A 22,334-nucleotide genomic window follows, 5' to 3' on the forward strand; every position below is an offset into this window, starting at 1 on the left:
CCATCCACGGAATATAAAACCTGAATCAAGAACAATTGTTAATATGTTGGTTTTTAAGTAAATGTATCTCATAATATTAATTTGTACGGGAAAACAAGATAAAAATACTAAATTCTCTGAAGAAAAAAATCAGCATTGATAAAAATAACTATACATTTCACAAGCTAATGTGAGTTGGTTATTACTGTGTTTGCTTTGTGTGTGATTTCCTTGCATTTGCATTAACAACAAGAAGCTGTCAATCAGAGTGATTTTTCAATCTCAACTGCTGTCACTTCCAGATCTAGGGAACATGGATGAGGGAATGTTCCCACCAGAGTTGTCCATTCTCCGCAATACCAACCCACTTCCTAAGCCCAGCGCCCGGGATTCCCCTGCACGGAACAGGTTCCCTTTTCCCTTCCTGCCATCCACGGACCAGGGCCTGTCATTCCCACCTCTAACCCCGTCTCTTGAGGAGCGTGATCATCAGGCTGGGGGTCCCGAGGAGCAGCAGGGGGCTTCGAATGTAGGATTCAGTGTGCAGTGTGAGAAGAACAAAATGGTGGTCAGCATCGACAAGGAAACTCTACAGGTAACAGGAAACATAACCTAAGCACAAATATTGAGATGTAAGAATGAGTATTGCGGAGTAACTAACTAAAAGTAGTGGGACTACTACTACTACATTTTTCATTAGCTCACATAGATTTTTTTTTTGTAACAATCCCAAGATCTTTGCTGTCACGTCTGATTAGTTTAATGCATTCATGCTAAATTTAAGTATTAATTTTTTAAAAAGCAAGCAAACAAACAAAACAAACAAACCCCTTAACCTAAAACTTTGAAGGGCATGTTTGAATATTTAAACACTTTTGATGCATTTCTATTCTTTTGTTGCTTTATTAGTAGGGTAGCTTGAAATGTAGCTAACTACTGTACTTGTTTAAACTTGTAGCTTAAGTATTATTAAACTACTTTAGATAAGCTATAGTTTCGAAGTAGCTTCTCTAGCACTGGTAAGAACAATATAAAAAGGTTAAAGAAGTGCAGAAATGGTGCGTGAGAGACACCTTGTTTTCCCTCAAGCTGATGCAGTGTGAATATTCCCAGAATGTGTGGGCCGTATGCAATGATGTAAGAAACCAAAGAGTAGTGTAATAGACCACTTCAGAGGATGAAAAAACCCTCATTCTACAATCAAAATGCTTTTGAGCAGAGTTAGGCCGGCTTGCAAGTCTTGTTTGTTACTTTCAGAAACTGAAACACGCAATGGATTTCAGATTTACGCAGCAATATATGTTGTATATGTTGTCAAAGGTTGAGATTTTTGTCCTCACAGGCCAATGGGTATGGAAAACCCAATATCACTCTTCAGGACTCCCAATGCAAAGCAACCTCCAACAACACCCACTATATACTGGAGACGCCCCTGTCTGGCTGCCAAACCACCAAAATTCCCTCCCACCCCAGCCCAGTGGTCCTTTATATCAATTCAGTGAGTACTAAAGCAAATATGCAATCAATAGTATCAGACTGTGAAATCTAGTCCTTGTTTGCGTTGCTTTGTCTGATGCATGTGGGTATTCAGGGTCAATGTCCCCTCCAACACGCTATATCTGATTTCTCTGTTTATTGGTCCTATAAGTGTGTTTTCACCCAAAAGGGATGATTCACTTCCACACTGATCTTCTATGATAATTTCTAGCGGAAATTCCTAACAACACATTTAGCCCATAACCCATTAAAAAAACTGGGCGACCTCCCAAATATTTATCCTTTACTGTGAACTCTAATCCTCAAGGGCAATTAAAACGATGTGACCCATATGGTCAGAGCACAGTACTGGCTCACAGAGAAAGATCCAGAAAGCATCAAAGGAGGTTGTTGTTGCAATGACAATCCTATGACAAATTGGCAAGTCTTGTGTGCATCAATTTCACCTTCATTAGACAATGTTCACAGGACTCTTTCACCTTTGAACCCATTAGACAATGTTCACAGGACTCTTTCACCTTTGAACCCACAAACTCTTCTGAGCTCACATAGGGAGGTGATTCTCATACTATAATGTGAATGGATTGTCGTGTTTTTTCCGATGAGAAGAACTGAGATGTTTTTTTTTTGTTCATCTGCCTTGGGAGTCGCATTGCTGAAATTGTGCATTCCCATGTATTAAATCCAGCTTTCTCATCTGTTTCGGCAGACCTTTGGCAAGTATGCATTTCGATTATCTTTGACTGTATCTGTGCTAAGCAACAGAGTGAAGCAATGTCATGTCGAAGGAGAGATTTATAGAGGCAATTGTACGATTGTTAGGAAATTGTTGGGTTTACGTTGACTTATTATTGAGAAGTCATGAACTAAGTGTGTCTGTGATTGACAGATTGTTATTAGCCAATCAGAACAGAAGGATGGAAGCGGCTGGCCCTTTGAATATGAAGATCTGGAGTTAGGAGATGTTGTAATACCAGGAGATCTGGATGTGACAGAAAGAATTTCACCTGAAAACGGACATCGTGCAACTATCTTGGTATGATATTTACATGTCATGTAGTATTCATAAATGGTACTGCAAGATTAGTTCACTCAAAAATGTATATATAAAATGAATTTTTTTGAGTCTGTTTTTCTCCTACTGCATTTATGTGATGAAGAAATAAGTCAAATTTACTACATTTTGTAATATTTTCCATGCATATTAATATTTTCCAACTCTGTTTCCCTGTCCTTAGTTTAACTGCACATACCGTAAAAACCAGGACACCCCGGTTGACAGTGGTATCGGATCAGATGATTTCATTGTAGACTCTCTAGACAATGTTACCTTCAACATGGAACTGTATAACAATCCGTTTCACTACCCAAGCGCTCAGTCCTTCCTCACCATCACTGAGAACAGGCCCATCTATGTGGAGGTAAGCATATATATATATTCATATACCACAGTTGAATGCTGGATTCTGATCGATTAAGATCACATTCCTGGCTTGTTGACTCATCACACTCACATACTTCCTAAACACAGAAGTGTTTTAGAGATGAAAACCTACATGTACACTACTGTTCAAAATGTTGGCGTCGGTAAGCTATTTTAATGTTTAAAAAAAAAAGTCTCTTATGCTCATCAAAGCCACATATTTGATCAGAAATGCATTAAAAACAACAGTAATATTGTGATATTACTTAAGAAATCTTCTTTGGTGCTCTTATTATTATCAAAATTGAAAACAGTTGTTCTGCGTAATATTTTTGTGGAAACTTATTCAGAATTCTTTACTGAATTGAATAGAAAGTAAAACAAACATTTGCTGTCTCTTTTGATTAGTTTAATGCATCCTTGTTAAATAAAAGGTACCGTTTCTTTCTAACCACAAACATTTGAACAGAAGTGTATATGTGGAATCCGTGGGGCATTACATTGTGTAATACAAATATTCTGTATGTGCGTTATGATGGAAAAGATTCCTTTGGGGTTCAATAAAACTATTTCCAGTTCTGTAACCATATTAGGAATCTAATTTAATAATTGAATGAGAAACCATATACACAAATATAGTCACTGCCAAATGCTCTTGATATACAAGGTCTGCTTTTACCCTTTAACCATAATGTGTGGTTCTCATTGTGTATGGTTTCATGTTTCTAATACCATAAGCGCCTGGTGTCTGTGTGTCTGATCAGACATTGTCCTGAATTTGTGAGAGTGTGTGTATAGATCTCTCTCTGTCTATCACTGTGAAAGAAGTCAGGAGTCTGCTGTGTGTCCATTTTGTCTGGTCTGGGCTCATGTCATTTTGTCATTAATCAGTGGGGTTTCAAGAGGGGAAGGCAGACAATATTTGATCTCAGAGTGGAATGCTCAGGTCCCCATTTTGTGTTTATAACTCTCTTTCTTTCAGGGTTATAGTCTTTCATTATATATGTCCACTGATGTTCCAGCTCATATGCCAAATGAAAATAACAGATCAGTGCTGATCGTTGCTTTTGATGTATTGATTTATACCATTCAATCAGACGGTAGATCACAAAGCTTTTCAACAATATGCAATAAGGTTTTTAATTACTAATTTGTTAAACGCTTGTTTTTAGTGAGTTTATACCTAAAACAAGTAAAAAAATTATTAATAGCTATGTTTCCATCCACCTATTTTCATGCACATTTTGAAATATTGCATTACAGCAAACGCTGAATGGAAACACCAAAGAATGCGCATAAATTCAAAAAATGTGCATAAAAAACGTATGCGCTCAACTGAGTTGGATAGTTTTTTTATTTGATAAGAAAACATCCGCAAAAACTAGGTGGAAACGCATTTACAGAATAAATTCCTTGATGTGCATTAACAGAGTAAAGTGACTTTTGTCTATGGGATGGCATAACTGGACTAACCGATCTCGCTGCACAGCATCTGAAATGTTGTTTTGCTCATTCTTAAATGCTTAAGCCAAAGTCTGTAGTCAAAGTGGTTCGGTATAATTACCTTCAAGAACTGTCTTTCATGACTGCATTCCCAAACAGCATGCATCCGCCTTCGAAAGCAAGAGAACATTACTGTTTTAATTGCATTTCGTTTGCGCGCTCTGAGGCTCAAGTAATTTATGTATGAAACTGCAGCCTCCTACTGCAGCATATTACCTTTTTCTTAGTGATATTTGGCACCAGTTTATCAGGAAGGGATGATTTCTTCATCTCACTGGATGAAAACGGTGCTTTATTTGCGAATGTTTTATGTGATATTCCAATTTTTGTGCATAAGTAAAATTCGCAACTTTGGATGGAGACATAGCTAATGATATATTCTTAAGCTTGTCACAAAACAGTGAATCTAACCACTGTACAGTGGGTTTACTTAAAGCTGCAGTCCTTTTTTATTTAAAAATTATAAAATTTTTGAGCAAGTACCAGCCAGTGTTCAAAACTTGAAAAAAACTCCTTAATTTAGCCCGATTTACAACGGTAATCTTATAATATCGTTTTCTAATTTGAGTGGTACTGGTAGGAATTTGCGGGAAATTCAAGCATGCCGCCACGTCATTACGTCACGTCTGTAAACATAAAGAAGGCATCCCAGATAGTAGGCTATATCGCATGTGAGGATCCTGCGGATCGTTTATAGCCTTTTCTCACAGCAGCTGGAATAATTACATTTATCATTTTGATGACGAATCGTAATCCAGAGAGGATTATGTGTTAATGAAACTGAAATTAGATTATATTCCAGTTTTAAATGTGCGTGGGATTACACAAGATTTGTATTTTAAAGAGAAGAATAATTTGCTTTTTGGGTTAAAAGAGTTTCTTTATATGAAATTCAAAAGGTATGACAATTAGAGATTAGACTGTACAGAAATTAAAATCTACATGTACCACTAATAGACACTACATACACATAGTCACCCAATGCTGATGTTATTAACATTAACAATTTGAGAACAAAGTAACAATAATAATAATTTGCATGGATTGATGTGATATGAGCTAACCAATCGTTAGATTTAATCACCATTGGTAGCACGATTTATTGTATTGCTTTTCTCCTCAGTTGGTCAGAACAAAAGTGGCAGACTTGTTTCTTGTTCAGATGACAATATATGGTGAAAATTCTTGTTTGGGTCATACTTCCAAGACGTAGGCTAGAATCTTTGATTCCGAAGTACAGTATCCAAACTGGTGCGGTGTAGCCACACATACTCCTCAAAACATTAGATTCACCCATGCTGGAGCCGTGCCGGTGCACAACCCACGCAAAGAAGATAATTCCACAAATATCTGCAATTGCAGTTCTCAAACAGAGATGGCGACAAAGAGGCAAAACTTACGGACTGCAGCTTTAAAGAATGAACGAAGTGGTTTTAAAAAAAGAAAGGGTGTCATATACATTTTCCTATATTCAACATGAACTTTAGTCAAGCTCTCAAACCACAAAAAGACAAATGTGTAACTGAAAAAACATCTATACATATAACTAATGCAACAGTGTAGGGTGAAGCATGCATCACCCTACATTAACAACATGTGTCAAAGAGTTAATGCAGTAATAAAAAGTCTGATAACACTTATTCACTTACGTTGTTCCAGATGTAGATTCCAGCTTTTCCAATTTTAGACAGTGATCAGTGACTGTAAATTCAAGTCTTTTGGAACCATGCAATAACTTTGTACGGCATAAATACTGAAGTTTAAATTATTGCCCTCTGCCTCATATCTTTATTATGCATCTGAATATTCAGTTGATACTACTGGTTCCCCCTTATGTTGCTCATGTGTTGCAAGATTTTGAGTAGAAAATTACTTAAATGCACACAATCACACAAAGCTACTTCAGAAATGTAGCAAGTCATTTTTGTGGTGTTTGTGTGTGTGTGTGTGTGTGTGTGACAGTCTGTTGTCACTAAAAATGCATGCTATGTTTGAGGATCATCGTCTGCCTACCTGAAATGATTCGGCCACTCTCCAGAGTATGACACCTCTTTGGCACAGCTCTGTTGAGGAAATGGAATGCAGTGTTTTTTTGTGGCAGCTCTTATCTGTGTGACAGTCTGTTGTCACTAAAAATGCATGCTATGTATGGATCTTACGCATTACTGTTTGAGGATCATCGTCTGCCTACCTGAAATGATTCGGCCACTCTCCAGAGTATGACACCTCTTTGGCACAGCTCTGTTGAGGAAATGGAATGCAGTGTTTTTTTGTGGCAGCTCTTATCTGTCATCTGTCAGATGACCAAACTTTTACCACTGAATGATCCTTGAAGATTTATTTGAGGCACAGAAATCTGATGTCAGAATTTGTGATTCTTGGAACCATAACCACTCTGACAGTGTTTCTTTAGACAGTCTGCTGTGTTAAAACAAATCGACAGCCTCTGTACGTTATTTGCTGATTTGAATCGATGCCTGAGAGAGTTGGTGGAAAAAAACTCACTCAGACTGATCAAAAAAGATAGACTGAGTGTGTCTGCTAGAGGACTAGACATAAATATAGCATCTAAGCATCACTCTGCTGATCCATCTCTTACTATATGAATCACTTTTGATGATATTTATGAAAAATTGTCAAAAAGTTGTATTAATCAAGATAAAGAAAGCAGTATTTCTTTTTCTCTTTGTCTTGCTGTCTCTCTCTTTTATTTTTTTGCAGCAGAAACATATTTTGTCTCACAGAAAAATGACTTTTTCTTTATTAACAGAGACATGTGACCTTTCTCCGCAGATTTCAGCCACAAAAGCCGATCCTAACCTTGGGTTCATGATCCAGACCTGCTTCATATCTCCAGACTCCAGTCCTCTTACACCATCGGACTATGTTGTCATAGAGAACATATGTCCTAAGGACGACTCTGTGCGCTATTACCCTCAGCGAGGCGATTTCCCCATCCCTCATGTTCAGATGGACAGAAAACGCTTCAGTTTTACCTACAGATCAAAGTTCGATGTATCATTGATCTTCCTGCACTGTGAGATGTCCCTCTGCACCCGAAGAAATGACAAGAAGATGAACCTGCCAGAGGTAGAAACCATCATCTAACATAGCAGCTCTGATCTAATGAGCTGCCTTTGTAGAAAATATTTTGTAGGATGTACAGAATTGCCACTTGTGTCAGGATTTTGCGAATTTTTTAAATTTTATTTTTGCATCACCAAAATATTTTTTTTCCTTAAAAATGATCACAATATTTTCTGTATTGTGTTGATTTGCAGTAAAACTCACCAATAATCATAATGTATTTGTATAATTAGAATTAGTCTCAGTAAGATTACCTGTAGCTACCTGTACATTTGTTCAAAGGGATATTTAACCCAAAAATGAAAATTTGCTGTTAATGTACTCACCCTCAGGCCATCCGAGATAAAGGTGACTTTTTTTTTTCTTCAGTTGAACAGTAAAGAAGATTTTTGGCGGAAACTGTGGTCCTGCAATGCAAGTCAGTTGCTACCATCACTTGAGTGTCAACAAAAAAAAAACATATAATGGAAAACAAAATTAATACCCGGAGTTCCTGACGTTATATAGAGGTCTTATGAAGTGAAATGATTGGTTTGTGCTAGAAACTGGACATCTTTTATCATAGCCTAAAGCATGTGGTCTGGAGTGATTAAACAAGTTATTCTTTTGAACTGGTTATTTAAAATAGTCTAAAATATTTTGCAGCTTGAACAGCACAGATTTACAAGTTACTTTGCTATCATTATACATGCATTTCTTCCTCATTTATTTAATATCTTTGTATTATTTATATATATCTTAATAGATGACCTGTGATACCACAGTTCCACTTCCTAAAAGTAGGTTTTTAACTGATTCATTTAAACTGTAGGTGTATTGGCTCACTGTCCTTTTTTAAATGAATGGATTACAGGTAATAATGTAGTAAACAATGTTGGTAACACTTTAGTATAGGGACCAATTCTTACTATTAACTAGATGCTTATTAGCATGCCTATTATTAACATATTGGTTGTTTAGTAGTACTTATAAAGCACATATTGTGCATGACCATATTCTACATCCCTAATCCCACCCAATACCCAAACTTAACAACTACCTTACTACCTATTAATAAGTAGAAAATTAGGAGTTTATTGAGGCAAAAGTCATAGTTAACAATTTGTTAATAGCCAGAATTGGACCTTAAAATAAAGTGACCTCAATCTCCAGTTTTGCTTCATAACACCTCAATATATCATTAGGGTATTACGTTTTTGTACTCTGATATACTGTTTTGACTCTCAAAGTGGCTGTTGCCGCTGACTTGCATTTTATGATTGACCAAGGATCACGGTTTCAGCTAAAAATCTTCTTAATGTTCTATTGAAGAAAAAGCCACCTATATTTTTTGGTGGCCTGAGGATGAGTAAATTAACAGCAAATTTTAATTTTTAGGTGAATCCCTTTAATCACTGAAAACAATTGTGGCCTTTATCACCAGTCCATTTCTGATCATTTTATGATCAAATTCACAGCAGGACAGGTATGATGTATTGCACTATTTGTTTGCACATTGAGTTTTGATTGGCTAATATTGCATTTCTCCCCTCAGGTTAATGATTTTACAGAAATACTTTGGAAAGATAACAAAAAGCTAGCACAAATAATGCCACAATTTATTACATTTGCAGCAATTCTCATGTTCAAGATAACAAAATCCTAGAGGGGCTGCTATGTAGAGCTTACTCATGAACTTCCATTTCAGTTATGATGCTGTCTTAAAAAGAAGCTTCCTAATTAGGCAGTAAGGCAGCTCACCAGGTTTTGGTACATAGCCTTTACCTCCTTCATCTTTGCTATCATAATATATGCATTTCTCTTTCTTTTACATACTATCTTTGTATTATTTATACATATCTTTATAGATGACCCTGCGATAACACAGTTCCAATTCATTAAACTGTTCCAATACAAATCAGTTTTAACTGATTAACATAAACTGTATGTGTATTGGCTTTCACACAATCTGATTGAAAATCAATCAGCTGCATTATCAGCATCATTAACCGAATCCAAATTAGCTGCACTGTGTATGTTTGTTTAATTTTAGGCTGCACAGGGTTATCAGATCTCATTAAGTCAGAGCACAGGAACGCAGATAACTTATTGACCCTAGGACGTATTTTCAGAGTAGTTGCTTTATTATATGGACAACATGAACACAACCTTTAATTCATTTAAATAGTCTGTTTGACTTTGCTGTCCATCCTAAGAGTTGCTTTTCGATTCATTGCCTTGGCACGGGTCACTCTACGCCAGCTGCTAGCATCAATCCACTCTCTGTGAGTGCGGGATGCGTAAATCTTAGGTTACTTCAGTTACCATCCACAGAGGAAAAACAAATCTCCAACTTTCACTGTCCTTTTTCAAATTTTCCTTCCTCCCTTGCTTCGAGCCATAATCATTTTAATCTCCAGCATTTTCAGACGCTCTAATCATCATATTGCACATTAAGGTTGTTTATGTTTCACCTAACATGATCTTGGAAGTGACTAATTGTTTAGTAGATGTTTACTGTTCAGTCATAATCTGGATGAGGATAAGAGACGTGACACGTCAAACCATATAATCTGTGTATGAAATTATATGTGCTTTCTCTGTGAAGAGCGTGTGCTTGGTTTGGCTCGGGCATAATGGCTGCAACACAGAGAATGGCTTTAATGGCTTATTATATACACTAATCCATGCTTATAAAGAACAAAGTTAAAATTTTGTACGTCACAGGGCTTAAAAATAAGGATGGTCTGATGGGGTCACTGTGAGAGTGTTTCAGGCCAGTTGATTCTAAGGCCAGTATTGCATTGTTGTGTACAGTTAACAAATCAGTAATGTTTTGCAACAAATGGTATGATAGAAAAAAAAGGTGCAAAAGCTATCACTGTGGTGGTACCCTTTCAAAAGGTTAATATGTACGTTTAAATTACTAATATGCACCCTTAAGAAATCAATAAGACACAAAGGTGTACCATTTAAAAGGGTTTTCCTCCAATTACAACTTTTGTACCTCCTTTTCGAACACATTTTATAAAATGTATACAAATACACTTCAAAATATGTTACTAAAAATAAAATATAAAATATCTTTGGTAAAAATTCTTATTGCTGAGTCCTACATTAACACCCCATTTATACATGTAGAATATCTGTGTTTTTTCTGTTTGCCAAATTGCAGCAGATTCCAAAATCTGGCCTCTCCTCATAATAAAAGTAGTGCCGTTGTAAGCCTGTTTATTATAGTAAGCTCTTTTATTTATGCCAAAGATTACACCTGGATCTTGTTCTAACGTTTCTGCTTCTCTCTTTGTAGTGTATGTTACCAGATGAAGCCTGCACTTACCTCAGTGTGGACAACATCCTCCTCATGATGAAGAACACCAAGACCATCACCAAGCCAATTGTGGTCGTCTCCGACAACACACCTGTCACTGTTAACGTACCTGTGGAGCCACCTGGTCCACGACATCCAGGTAAATATCGCATAAAAATATATATATTCTAATAAAAAAATCCACAAAAATCAGTCCTTTGAAAAATATATTTTAAATCATTCACATGAGAGGAAGACTCCAGTCATTTCAGTGTTATAGAAGAAGCTGTTTTATTTTTTCGAGGCTTAGATATTTTGAAGAGCATAGCGTATATGAAGCATCATGGGAGAATGTGTGCGTCTGAAGTTGTATATGTCAGTCACTCATAGATCACAGGCCTTGTCTTGCTTTGTGGCGCATTACTCCCATCTGGAGTCTTTTAATATGTGGCAGTGTTGAGTATGTGTGTGTTTGCATGTGTGTGTTTATTGTGCATTCAATGTGGTTTGGTTTGAGAGTATACAGTATGTGGTTCATTAGAGATGTGGGACAAGGGACTCGTAGATGCATCAGAGGAGAGGAAAAAGACCAGCTTTCCAATTCTGGATAGCATTTGTTTTCACTTAAACATTCTTTAAGGCCTCCCTTTCCCATACAGTGAGAGGGGAATAGGGGAGAGGAGGATAAGAAAAAAAAATGACAGTGATAAAGAAAAGGGCTCTTATGCACTGCATACCTGCAGTCTCCTTTACGGCAGAGTGCATTTGCCATATATAGATTGTGTAGCGTACTAGAGGACAGCAGGGTGGTGTCTAAATGTTTCACAAAGAAACTTAATTCGACCATGACTGATTTGTTCTCTTCCCTGCATCCTCTTGGCACTATTGTACCTATTGCGGTTAGAGGGATTCGACTTTACTGACTCACAGCCTTAATGAAAATCATTCCGGTTTAATAACACAATGTTGATGTGCTGCTTGTAGCAAATGGAGCATGTGTCTATTAGTCACACTTGATTAGGGAAATGATTGCCACTCCTGTAGGATGCAAGCTGGGATTTTATTGCCTCAAGTCAAGTCTTATGTAGGTTTAGTTGTTTCTGAGTGGAAAAGAATCAAAGATCAGTTCCATAGCAAGCAGATGACACATACCTGGGAAATCGGGAGTGAATCCTGATTGTATGTGAATTCAGTATGAATCCAATGTGGGCTCATTCTTCATAAACAGGCTTGTGTATGTTGCCAACGCCAGGCTTATTTTCTCTGGTGTGGATTAGGTAAACACAGATATGCCATAAAAGTAATGAAAACAGGCTTTGTGTCTCATTTTGAACACAAAGACAACTCTTGTACAGACATGGCAGAAAAGCAACCTCTCAAAAATGCTCAAAGCACCGCTCTGGACAGGATCCCAAATTATTTGGCTTAATCTACAAATCAAAGAGGGCAGTTTGTGGGAGTGCCTTGCTTAGTGAAAAACACAGCAGAACAAATCATTGCCACCCGAAAACAGATTTATGATCAGAAAACAATAATTCCCTATCCATATGGTCTAAAACGAAGGTACACACTCAAATTAGATTGTTGTAAATGTAATAATTTGAAATTGATGTGCTGCTAATCAAGTTCAGGTTGCTTTTGAAGTTATTGTGGACATGACAAACTTTTCTAGGAGACGCATGACAAATAAAATGTGTTTTAAAATCGGCTTAAAATATCAACATATTTGATATCCTCCAACTGGACAAGTTCAGTCTGTCAGGCTGTGGCCATCACACGCTACACAATTTTCAGTGAGATCTGTCAAATCTGACAGCCCAAAATCTGCAGACTGGTTCTGACTTTCAGGAACTAGCACCGATTCCTACAAAAAGCAAATCAGGGGGAAAAAACATCTTGAAGTTGTGTAGCGTATTCCAAAACCTTATGAAAAAAGAATATTTAACAACAAAATTTAAGTGTTAAACCAAACCAGTCAGGTCTGAGATAAAACAGCACTAAAAAAACTTGATTTGGGACAAAAATTTGTTTATATTTTTGTGTACTTTACCTTTTTATGAGGCAAGAATTCCGTGAAGTGTTGTGAATGACATAATCAACAACGATTTTTTGGACTGTCTGTGTGATTGGATTCCAACTTCCATGGTAACTTGTGGCTTCTGTGAAATTATATACCATCACCTAACAACTGTCTTCATAGATTAATGTTTTTGCTAAAACAGTATTTTTCTATGAATAAAATAAATGAGATTTTTACTTTACGGTTTATATTTTTGTGTACTTTACCTTTTTATGAGGCAAGAACTCCTCATTCCGTGAAGTGTTGTGAATGACATAATCAACAACGATTTTTTGGACTGTCTGTGTGATTGGATTCCAACTTCCATGGTAACTTGTGGCTTCTGTGAAATTATATACCATCACCTAACAACTGTCTTCATAGATTAATGTTTTTGCTAAAACAGTATTTTTCTATGAATAAAATAAATGAGATTTTTACTTTACTCTATACTGCTGAATCAGGCAAACACATCATCTTGTTGAAGTTTGTCCCATCTTTGTCCAAAAAATACACACAAGCTTATTGTTCTTGCTCTCAAGTTTACTTCCTTTCTGAAACCCAGCTAGCCCTAAAAAGGGCGAAGTAAAGAACAGCACAAATACGTTCTGACACTCGGGACGAGATCTTGGGCGGTGGTGACTACATAGAAATATTGTCCAACTCATTAGGGCTAGTTCATTTACTTCCCTCTGAGATACTTTACAGGGATTGTGGGTGGAGTAGCTCAGCCAAACTTATGGCAATGGCAGAGTAAACCACATCCCTGGCTCTGAGCTTTGAGCTGACATAGCTTCTCCCATGAATCCTCTAAACATACAAGCTTTTGTTCTCTGTTCTGTTTTGCTTCCTCTTGTAAGCCGTAAATACAGTACATGCTGAGATTATACTTTATTATTGATTTTCTGCCTTGCTTAAAGGGATACACTCAAAAATGGAACATTTTGTTATCATTTGCATTCCAAACAGGTATGAGACAGTATTAGAAAAAGACAGTATTAGGAAAATCAGTGGAATCCATTTTTCAGTGTATTAAAGGCATTTTTCATACTTTTAAAAATGTAGGGTAGGTAAAATCTTAGAACCATAAAAAAAATGTACCATCCTCAAACATTTTAATACTCCCTCTTTTGCCCAGGCCTCAAAAACACATATATATATAGACAATTATGTTGATGGCAAGCTTTATGTTTTTGAGTTGCCCTGGACAGATATGATATAGGGGAAGGTTCTGGTGGGGATTCAGGGTAAAGGGTAAAGCATGAGGGGGGAGCTGTTACAAAGCGCTCACTCTTGTTGTAACAGAGCACTCCAGCGATAGTCTGTCATCAGTCTGTCAGAGGAGATGAAAATTTGAAGGTGCTCTTTCTGAGAATAGCCTCTATTGTGCTTGGGATTTTGGCGCTGAACCAGACAGGGTGTGAAGCTGGCGGCCACACAGGGTCTATTGTGCTGTGTGATCAGTGATCATTAGAGCTAATTAGAGCTCTGAAAGTCATTCGGTTTGTGGCGCGAGTCCAAGGAGATGCTTGGCTTGCTCACGGATGCCACTGCAAAGCCCATTCAAAGCATGTGCTATTACTTTATACAGCACATGGCCACCAAACACTTACACCACACAGCATGTAAACATCAAACATCATGAACCATATCATGCACGCTATCCTGAGATAAAACACAGACATTAGAAGTCAAATGTTTTGACAAATGTGAACCATACGGTTCACCAAGCTGTACTGAAGGCTGTACTGAAACCTTGACCACAGAGTGAGAAATTTTAACCACTACATGCTTAACAGACATAATTTAATATATTTATTAACATTTTTCTTGCAGGCATTATATATTTCTTGGACACCCCAACTGTGGTGGGCATCGCTTTTGCTGCCTTTGTGATTGGAGCCCTTCTGACTGGAGCTCTATGGTTCATCTACTCGCATACAGGTGAGAAAATACTGCAAATTCACATCACAGCCTTGACCTTCATTCCCATTCCCTGCATCACACTAGTTAGTACTGAGAGTTATGCATTGTCATTTATCATATTGTCAAAATAAGAGAGGAAACTTGCTCATTTTTGATAATCGGAAGGGCTTGCCAGTTCTCGTAGCAGCAGCGATATGTTAACAATAACATATTGACTCCCAGCTCGTAAATATATCCCGTTCGTCAGCAGAAGAGCATCTGTCTTTTCCGTTCTTTCAGGCATTGTGGGGGACTGCTGAATGGTCAGCAGTATTTTGGGTACAATAGCCCGAAGGGGACTGGAATTCCCCCTGTCTGCTGTGAGGGTGTCTCCAGGCCTCACAGGAAAATACATATACAATCCTCCCTCTGAATGCCAAGATCACCCGCCCCTCCTCCCTGCATTGCCCTGTTGTCGCCAGGCCAACAACCTCTGTTGACCCTCCAGAGGAAGTGCATGTGCTTTCTTAGCCCCCGTTTCCACCCTTTTGCATTCCCGCTAGTCCAGCCACTGGTTTCTGTCCTCAGTGCCGTTGATCTGCTACCATTTCATGGCACATGATTGAAGGGAGTCACTGTTCCAGAATCTGCAGTTGTGTAGGCCGATGAGTATCAGTATGTTGACTGAGGATCAAAGCCATTCTGGATTTGATCTATTTTTGAGTTTTTAGAACATGTATATCTTGGATATGTCCGTATCTTGACATAAAAGAAGTCATGTTTAGCTTTTATTAGCTTTCATTTTTATTCCAGGTTTTTTTTCAAAAACATAAATCAGTGTAATTTTTATTAATATTGCCTGTGGTATTCAGTTGGGATGACATTATCCAGCTGTGTTTCTGCTCACTGTTGTTAAAAGGGACTGAAGAGCTCAGATCAGGTAACCCCAGAGAATGAGTTTATTATTATTTGCCTGTTTATACTGGCATCTCAGATCGGGGGACACTTTTGAATTTGACTAACCTTTAAGTTCATTTAAGGTCAAAACCATGATTTTTATTCTCTTGTAAAATGTTGAAATTAAAAGAAAAAAAAAGTGTAGTTGTGGCGTAAGCTCTGATCATTCCAGCCATGTGTTTCTCATAATGGCATTGATTACTTCATACAAGCCAAAAGCCTATTAAACCACGGTATTGTAAAGTATTCAATCATACTAAAATAGCCCTATATGGAATCATTTTTGATACTGACGTTAACCCCAAGTGCTTTTTGTGTTTGGAAAAAAAAAATGCTAAAAGATGAAACATTTGAAAACACGGAGGTGGTCTTCACCCCGGGGAGGTGCAAGAAAATGCCAGATAGAGGCTTTGGTGAAATGAAAGGCAAAATCCTCCTTCTCTCTCTGTCAGGTAGACCCACAGAAGGGTGACACTTTTGAATTTGACTAACCTTTAAGTTCATTTAAGGTCAAAACCATGATTTTTATTCTCTTGTAAAATGTTGAAATTAAAAGAAAAAAAAAGTGTATTTGTGGCGTAAACTCTGATCATTCCAGCCATGTGTTTCTCATAATGGCATTGATTACTTCATACAAGCCAAAAGCCTATTAAACCACGGTATTGTAAAGTATTCAATCATACTAAAATAGCCCTATATGGAATCATTTTTGATACTGACGTTAACCCCAAGTGCTTTTTGTGTTTGGAAAAAAAAAATGCTAAAAGATGAAACATTTGAAAACACGGAGGTGGTCTTCACCCCGGGGAGGTGCAAGAAAATGCCAGATAGAGGCTTTGGTGAAATGAAAGGCAAAATCCTCCTTCTCTCTCTGTCAGGTAGACCCACAGAATTATCGTCTGTTTTTCCGTTACTTTTACTTTTTTTTCTTTTGCCAAGAACCCCTAATATAGCTAATGTGATATTATGAGGAAAACATGTGGTTTAAAAAAATTAAATATATGGCTTTTTGTATTTTCATTGTACTAAAGCCAAAATGTGATTCAAATATTATATGGAAATAATTTACTTTAATTTTGTTAATTAACAGCATATTTCTTCTAACCATTGGAGTAATTCTAAATGTATTTAAAAAATCATTTACATTTTTTTTTTCAGCGGAAACCTTGGTTCCTTCTTGCTGCTAAACCCCTAGTGTAGCATAGTACAATGCTATTTTAGTATTATCTATATTGTTTTATACTATTTATTAATATTTTGAAATAGCTTTTATTTTTATATTTAAATTTTTAATTTTGTTATGTGGTTTTGTCATTGTTAATATTTTTTTATGTTTTTTTGTTTCAGTTTTAGCTTTAGTACTTTTTTATTAGCACTTATTTTATTGTATTTAAAAGTTTAAATTTGTCTATTAATTTAATATTTATTTCATACTATATTTAATTTTAGCTTTATTTTAGTTCATTTTTTTTATTGAATGTAGTTTTACTTAACAATAACAACACTGGTATAGTATAGTATAGTAAAACATTCAATTCACATGTAATGTAATGTACATCCTTCACTCTTTTACACTAAAAGAGTAATGTGTAATGAATGCAAGATTATGAGTACATAATTGTAAAACATACATTAGAGATGCTTCTATTTTAGGGAAAGTTACATGTGGAATGTTGCAGGAGTCTGTTAGAAAGCAGCTCCTGTAATCCTGTCACCATCCCTGTCGTAGATCACACTGATAGGTTAAGGACGTTGCCCCTGTGCACACAGAGTAGTGACACGGTCGAGTGGAAGAGGTCAACAAGCTACCATCAAACTCTTTCTCACACATACACCAAAATGCATCTCTGTTTGGGGTAGTGTTTGATATAATTATATAACCAACATATGTTGTTAGTCTGCGCGCTGATGTCACTGTGTACGTTCGCAAGATGATTGGGCATAATAAAGATGTGTACAGACGCAGATAAGCCTCTGAGTCTAGTACACAGCGCTGGATGAGGAAATAGGCTGTTTTTAGCTGGAGCTCTTGGCAGCACATCTCTGGCACATATTAGCAGCAGAGGGGCCTAAAACAGGAAAGCAGACACACGTCCAGTTGAGCTGAGAAGAGAAACACACACGCATATAAACACACTTCCAATTTACAATAGTGGATTAGTGGAATTCATTTACAGAGTTTTTACAGAGATTTAAGATGTATGTAGTGCAGGAGAGCGGAGTGCTTCTTAATATTGGTGTTTTAGTCAAATGGCAAGTATGTAAAGCAAACCTGGAATTGGATTAAAACTGTTCAACCCTCTGTCAGGCGCAAGCTCTCTACAAGATGAATTACATGCATTCTTACTTGCCACTCTGCTTCAGAGTCGAGGCCTCTGATAGAGGAATGTTTATATCCATCTAGAACAATAATCAGTGAAGACAAAGAGAGAAGAATGAGACAGATGTTAAGTCTTGTTCCAAAACTGAGTATACAACCCTCCTTAGATGCCTTTTTTGGCCAAATTCAAATACAGCAATGCACGTTTCCTTAAGGGAAAGCAATTCAAGTCCAGTGGTAATTTAAACAAAAGATGACGGGAGAACTGTTGACAGTGTTTTGTTTGATATGTGAAAAGATATGTGAAAAGATAGGTGACCATGTGGAAATGAGCCAATGCTGTATTTATCCTTTTGTAAGTGTAAATGGAAGTTTATGTAGGTTTGATAGTATTAAAGGGGTCATATGATGTTGCTAAAAAGAACATTAATTTGTGGTGGGCTTGAGAACAGCGCGGCCGGCTGGCTTGCGGCAACCACGTGACAACCCCGCGCTGGATTCTCCTTCGTCCACGGTGAAAGCCGATCAGGCAATCCACAGCGAGAATACTATATATAATAATTAATATTGCATACACTCTCAGAATTTTTTTTGCAAAAAGTGTACCTTTGGGGGTATAATAGCTTGTCACTGTGGCAGTACCATCAAAGGGACACCTTTGTACCTTCTTTACCCCAAAAGGGTTTATAATACTACAATAAGAGTACATATTACTACCTTAAGGGTTTGTGTTACTACTCTAAGGTACTAACATGCACCCTTTAGGGGTAAAGAAGGTACAAAGGTGTTTTCTGGGATGGGATGAATATTTGTTGTTCCTCGTAATGTCAGGTGGTGCAATACATTTAAATAAATACTTAAAGATGAAAAATTATATTACAGCAATAAATAATATAATTGTTAAACTATTTAAAATATAAATATGTGACCCTGGACCACAAAACCAGTCTTAAGGGTCAATTTTTCGAAATTAAGATTTATACATCATCTGAAAGCTGAATAAATAAGCTTTCCATTGATGTATAGTTTGTTAGGACAATATTTGGCCGAGATACAACTATTTGAAAATCTGGAATCTGAGGGTGCAAAAAAATCTAAATACTGAGAAAATCGCCTTTAAAGTTGTCCAAATGAAGTTCTTAGCAAAGCATATTACTAATCAAAAATTAAGCTGTAATATATTTACAGTAGGAAATTTACAAAATATCTTCATGGAACATGATCTTTACTTAATATCCTAATGATTTTTGGCATAAAAGAAAAATCAATAATTTTGACCCATACAATGTATTTTTGGCTATTGCTACAAATATACCCCAGCAACTTAAGACTGGTTTTGTGGTCCAGGGTCACATATTATAAATAAAATATTTAAAATATGAGAGATTGCATCAGTGCCATAAAGAACCATTTTGGGTTCCCCAAAGAATCCATCAGTGAGCAGCTCTTAAAAGAAAAACATTTTCTTAGTGTGGAGAACATTTTAGTAATCTAAAGAAAGCTTGTTTTCTGTAAATAACCTTTTTGTGCAATGGGAGAGTTCCATGGATTTTAAAAGTCGTTCTTGGAACCATAGATCCTTTATTTTTAAGAGTAAAGATGGTGATATGGTGATACTGTACATATCAAACATATTTATCTGTATCAAACTTTCTAGTCTGCTGCTACTGAAGCTATTCTGAAGCTAATCAGTGCACAAAATGAATATACTCTTAAGTGCACCAACAAAAACACTTAATGCAAAAAACAGAACAAACACAAAAAAAATCATAAATGTTGAAATAAATGTCTTAAAGGGTTACTATGCTTTCACGGCTTAACAGCTTCTGTCATTCTGAGTGACCTGATTTACAGAAAGTCACATTTAGTGCGAGTCATTGTTTTCTTCATGAATCTGAACACTGTCTTTTTCTATGTGTCTCTGTAAGCCTCAACGTCCTCTTTATCCATCTCCCTCTTCAGGTGGCACAGGACCAAAGCAGCAGGTGCCAAAGTCCCTGCCGGTGTCTGAGAACAGCAGCGCGGCTCACAGCATTGGCAGCACACAGAGCACACCGTGTTCAAGCAGCAGTAATGCATAGAGCAGCTGGACTGATGATGCTTCCATTGGTATCTGCCATTGCTTTGTACATTTGTGGAAGAATCTGTGTTTCGTAGCATAACCTGAGGCCTTATTATTTTCATTATTTGGAACTGAAATGTTTAGACTGAATATCCAAACGGATGAAAAAAGCTACATTTAGAGGTGAGGGAAATAACCAAATCAAGATCCCAGAGAGTTTTTAAATATTGCTTTTTTCTCAAACCCCATAAGAGTGTTGTTTTGCCATCTATGGTTGAGATCAGTGTGAAAATAACAAAGGCTGTTTACACCAGTCATTATGGCATGAAGTCGGTCTAGAGGAACAGTTAGTACTCTGCGTGGTTACGCAAAGGCTCAGTCTTCACTCAAACAAAGATCAGTGCTTTGCCTAATCAAGCATACATATTTCAGAAATTTGACAGGAGACATCTATAATAAATAGGCCTATATCAATATAAACTATTCAATATCTGATTTTTTTAAAACCCAAATGCCAATCATTTAATTCTGTGTAATTCTGACTGGTCTTCGGGATTCAGACGCCATGAGTGAATGGTTTAAAAGCCTTTATCAAAGGCATTTTCAATGTATAGGACAGTTTTTGGAATATTGTAAAATGATGTATATTCTGTGAATATTGTATGAAATGCATAGATTTAAAGTGGAAATAACTCCATAAAAAGCTTTAACTAGAACAAAATATTTATCAGAAGATTACACACCATTTAGAAGATAATTTTAAAATGATAAATTTAATCATAAAGGCAAATATGAATGAATTTACAGATGTACATGCACAAGCGCTTTCCCAGAATTGGCCTTTTAAAAGATACTCGCAAGATGATAAGAAGTAGTAGGTCCTAGTGGAATAATAGTTTTTTTCCACCCAAATTCTGATGTACAGATAATTGCAGATAATAATAATAAGCATTTTATGACTCTAATTGGACTTATAGATTTGATAAAATGTGATTTTTAAATGTTGGGCATTATTATTCACCATTAGTATAAAAAAGTAAGGATTTCAGCAAACAGCAGACTGTAATGTTTTGATATTTTGTCCTTAGATTTAAAAATCAAAATGAGCATTTGTTGAGAAGGAGTTGATGTGCATAGTCACAAAAGATGTACATAATCTAATGCTAAAGAATGGGCATTTACTTTCCTGTCTTTTAATGTTACAGCAGCCCCTGCGGTGTGTATGTTTAGGTATTAACCTACTACTAAAGTGAACACAAAATCAACATTTCTCAAAAAAATCATTATTTCTGCTGTGTATGATATAAAGTATTGTTATCCTGTGTTAGGACTGTTTAATCACCGTACTGTTCGACAATGAGTTCATTACTTGATGTAGACCATGTGGAGATCTGGCACCCACACCTATGAGCATAATGTGCATATATATGCCTACACCGACATATACAATTTACTGACTTTTAACATAGACAGAATTTGCCAAAATTTGACTGGACAGCATCAGAGTCAATTAAAAAAAATTAAAATAATGTAATAATAATATAAAGTAGTAATAACATTTCTTATTTAAAAAAGGAACAGTCCTTAGAGGATTGTGAAGTCATAATTTTCAAACTGGCCAACACTGTCCAGTGTGGGGCAATTGACATAGAGTATGACATCACCTTCTCATGAAGAGCCCAGACTGTCAGTCTGCTTGATCGACTGACTGTGTCATTTATGGGACGTTTCCATGAAAATAGTTTTTCAGAATAATATTACTTGTAATGTCATTTGTCAAACTGTTTATCAACTTTATTTTTTCCAGTTTGAGATCATGATGACCAAATCACAATAGGTTACAGAAAAAAATATACTAGGGGGGATTCACTTGACATGGCGCAGGCTTTGAGTCTTAATCAATAATGACTCAGTGTAGGTCATCAAGAGTTTATTTTGGGTTTAGGTGATGTGGAGAGAAGGGTTGACTCTGACGATGAGGCCCATTGTTCATATTCCCCGATGAACCACTTAAAATAGTCAAGTGGAATATATAAAGTGGTATATTAATAATATACTGTATAAAGACATAAAACTGGGGGCTCGTCCGGGATGTTTTAGTCCCTGAAGCAAGAGCCTAAAATAATAAATACTTTATATTAAACACCTAACTATGTTATTGGCCCTCGTCTAAACTCTAAAATCCAAACTGCTTTAAAGGGGTCATATGGTGTTGCTAAAAAGAACATTATTTGGTGTAATGCAGACTTTCCG

The 22,334-nt window shown here is 36.6% G+C and overlaps 1 protein-coding gene across 2 annotated transcripts in view; it reads left to right on the plus strand.

Annotated features, from left to right (window-relative positions):
- The window catches only part of LOC107555391 (transforming growth factor beta receptor type 3-like), a 140,008-nt gene extending 118,634 nt beyond the window's left edge, over positions 1 to 21,374 (plus strand). The window contains exons 9-16 of one of the 2 annotated variants that reach the window (XM_016238169.1): positions 282 to 574; positions 1,322 to 1,477; positions 2,366 to 2,512; positions 2,715 to 2,897; positions 7,196 to 7,492; positions 10,779 to 10,938; positions 14,674 to 14,781; positions 19,982 to 21,374. In XM_016238169.1, the coding sequence (XP_016093655.1) occupies positions 282 to 574; positions 1,322 to 1,477; positions 2,366 to 2,512; positions 2,715 to 2,897; positions 7,196 to 7,492; positions 10,779 to 10,938; positions 14,674 to 14,781; positions 19,982 to 20,100 (1,463 nt within the window). In that variant the 3' untranslated portion in view covers positions 20,101 to 21,374. The remainder of the gene's footprint in view (positions 1 to 281; positions 575 to 1,321; positions 1,478 to 2,365; positions 2,513 to 2,714; positions 2,898 to 7,195; positions 7,493 to 10,778; positions 10,939 to 14,673; positions 14,782 to 19,981) is intronic. The other variant, XM_016238168.1, reaches the window with a different exon arrangement.
- Positions 21,375 to 22,334: the final 960 nt, after the last annotated feature.

The sequence above is a fragment of the Sinocyclocheilus grahami genome, unplaced genomic scaffold (assembly GCF_001515645.1).
Source record: "Sinocyclocheilus grahami isolate Dianchi unplaced genomic scaffold, SAMN03320097.WGS_v1.1 scaffold533.1, whole genome shotgun sequence".
NCBI classification, from domain to species: Eukaryota; Metazoa; Chordata; class Actinopteri; order Cypriniformes; family Cyprinidae; genus Sinocyclocheilus; species Sinocyclocheilus grahami.